General features: G+C 41.2%; 1 protein-coding gene across 1 annotated transcript in view; it reads left to right on the forward strand.

The window, feature by feature from the left end:
* LEMD3 (LEM domain containing 3) overlaps nt 1–2,850 on the forward strand; it is a gene marked incomplete at its 5' end in the record, with an annotated part of 83,551 nt that overhangs the window by 68,195 nt on the left and 12,506 nt on the right. The window contains 2 exons of the mRNA XM_019515777.1: nt 866–945; nt 1,031–1,176. Coding sequence (XP_019371322.1) covers nt 866–945; nt 1,031–1,176 — 226 coding nt within the window. The remainder of the gene's footprint in view (nt 1–865; nt 946–1,030; nt 1,177–2,850) is intronic.

Genomic DNA, 2,850 nt, shown 5'->3' on the forward strand with positions numbered 1-2,850 from the left:
AATAATTACAACATCCCACTACCATTTTTAAAGCACTCTGTGCCGTGAATGTCTGTTCAGTTTTGGCTGTAGAATGCTTTCTGGGCACTTATCACGTAATAAGTGTAACGTCTGTACCTAACCCTTGTGTGTCAAATTGTATTTGATTTTAAAGTTTTGTGACAGTAAAACCATTATTGGTTACTAATATACTATATATCGGGGTGGGCAAAATGTGGCCCGCAGGCCGGATGTGGCCCACCAGGCCATCGTATCCAGCCCGCAGGGCCCCTAAAAAATTTAGAAAAGTACAGTAAAAGCTGTGTTATCTGGCATCCCCTGGGAATGGGGGATGCCAGATAATAAAATATGCCGGTTAATTGAGTGGCCCCGGCCACTGCTTCTCCCGCCACGTCTGGGGCATCCCTCTGCCCCTCTCATGGCATCGCTGTCCCTGCTGCCGCATCACCGCCCGTTCTGCGGGCCCCGTGGGACAGGGAGGCAGGCCCTGCACAGCTCCATGCAGCCTGTTATGCCCCCGGGCTGTGGGGGCTCGGCAGCACAGGCTGCTTTGCTCCCAGCCGTGGGGGCTTGCAGAAACCGGAAGTGCCGCGGTGAGCGCTTCCAGCTTTACTTTATCTTACAAGCCAGCATGCCAGATAGTAGAGCGTGCTGGCTTGTAAGATTCTGGATAGCGCAGCTTTTACTGTAATATTTATGTGCCCCTGAGTGCCTGTCATATGGCCCTCGATGGCTTGCCAAAACTCAGTAAGCAGTCCTCTGCTCGAAATAATTGCCTGTCCCTGCTTTATACAAAGTTCCTAACATTGCATGAAGCTATTCTGATGATTAAATTGTTCATTTTTTGTATTTTGTTTCTGACTAGAGTTTAGGTCCAGACTATGAAGATGTGCTTAATACAGCATTGCATTGGATTTTGAATAATGGGGAAGATGTTGGAATAAAGTAAGTAACTATAATTTATAGCTTTTTTTTTTTTTAGCAAGAAATGTTTTGGATTGTAAAACCGTTCTTCAATGCTTTTAAATAGGTGCATCGGCGATGACCCAAACGAGGAATTAATTAATATAACAGATGTGAAGTACTTGGAATCTACTAGTCCACAGATGTCTTTTAAGTGTCGTTTTCGACGTGCATTTATTAATGTAACTCACAGATTATCAATATTGCTTTTGGGTAAGTTATAACTGTAAATAGATTGTATTTAAATAACTTGTACGTTTGTAGTCGTGTAGAGTAAGGAGAACAGCAGTTTGCAGAATGTTAATATTTTAATCCTGTTAAATGTTGAGTGTCATTTTCTGAGGTAGACAGACTAGCTGTTTTGATTTATGGGAAATAATAAACTTTTTTGTGTTGTTTTGAGAGAGGTTGGTGTGTATCTATATATGTAATATTAATTCAACTGGGTAAACAACTGTAAAAAGCCCAAATTTTTATTTTCCCTTACTTTATGGTTACTAATTTGTTTGAACTTTCATGGGGATAAGTACTTAAAAATGACAATTTAAAACAGTTATGTCATCAGTTTCAGAGGAGTTAAGACTTTCTAGACAAAGAACAGTAACAATTACAGATAATCTGCAGAATAATCATGTTGAAAGCCCTTAAAAAGAGCTTTTATTTTATAGTAGCACAGGCATTAACTTGAGTTAATTTAAGGTATATTACTTTTAGGTGAGCCTCAACCCTTGCCATAGTTCCAGGTTTGACCATTACAAAAACATTTTTTGGAAACGTCAATATTTGGTCTTTAATTTTGTTGTACAGAGGTCTAATATGGGACTGGCTGTGCTAGGCTATACAGTTTATGCAGTTTGTACAAATACATTTAATTTCTAGTTGGGTCCATCCTAAATTTAAAAGGTGGTTGTGGCAAAATAATTATCACTTCACTTATTAACCATTAATAGACTGAGGTAGAACCTTAGTATTATGAAACTTTAAAAGTTACCTACTTTAAACTCTTGTTGTTGTGACTGTGTTCTCATGGATGGAAGTTTTTCATGTTTTCTTGGGTAACAGTCCTTCGACCATGTAGAACTTTAGAACTCTGAAAGAGCCTTGAACTTTGGCTGGGAGTTTACCAGCACACTGTCAGGACCCAATAGTAAAAAGTGTTCTCTGTGATATCCTGTTTCATAAATGGATTGAGAGCACTCTGTACTACTATCTGATTTCCAAATGACCTAGCATACTGTGTTCGTGTAGTGTTGAGGGAAAAGAGCATGGAGATCTTTTGTTTAGTTATAGATCTTAAAAGAAATAATGATACTTATCTGCCAGACAGAGGATGGGGGCAATAGTCTTGTCCATAGTTGCAACCTCAGGTTAGGGAAAAGATCTTTTTTTAATCTAAATACAGAGTCTACTGCAAATAGATCTCACATGCACTCTGTTTACTCTGTTACAGAAGCACTCTTAGAAGTGCTGGAGATGTAAAACTAGATGTCGTTCATCTATTCAGTGTTGTAAATTGCTGCCTCCAATAACTGTGTTAACTGAATTGCATGTCTGCAGCAAGAGGGAAGAAAAATTCCTTCAATAATCCTCAAAAACTGTTGAGGCAGCAGGATAACTGTCCCGATTGCTAGTTACCTTTTCTGTAGCAAGGTAATATGCCATATTACAGGGATTATCTACCAGGGGTATGCGTACCCCTGGGGGTACTTTGAAATGTCCCAGGGGGCAGGTGGGGACAGAATACTGCCACCCCACACTGCTGCCTCACAGGAGCAGGGCTGGGGCAGAGTGAGAGCAGGGCTGCACAGATGTTGCGCTGTCGCTGTTCAGCCACTCGCCACACTACTGCTCTGTCTGGCTGCTTGCGCCCCCCCCCCCCCCCCCCCG

Source organism: Gavialis gangeticus, unplaced genomic scaffold, assembly GCF_001723915.1.
Source record: "Gavialis gangeticus isolate Ggan-Ray unplaced genomic scaffold, GavGan_comp1, whole genome shotgun sequence".
Taxonomy (NCBI): Eukaryota; Metazoa; Chordata; order Crocodylia; family Gavialidae; genus Gavialis; species Gavialis gangeticus.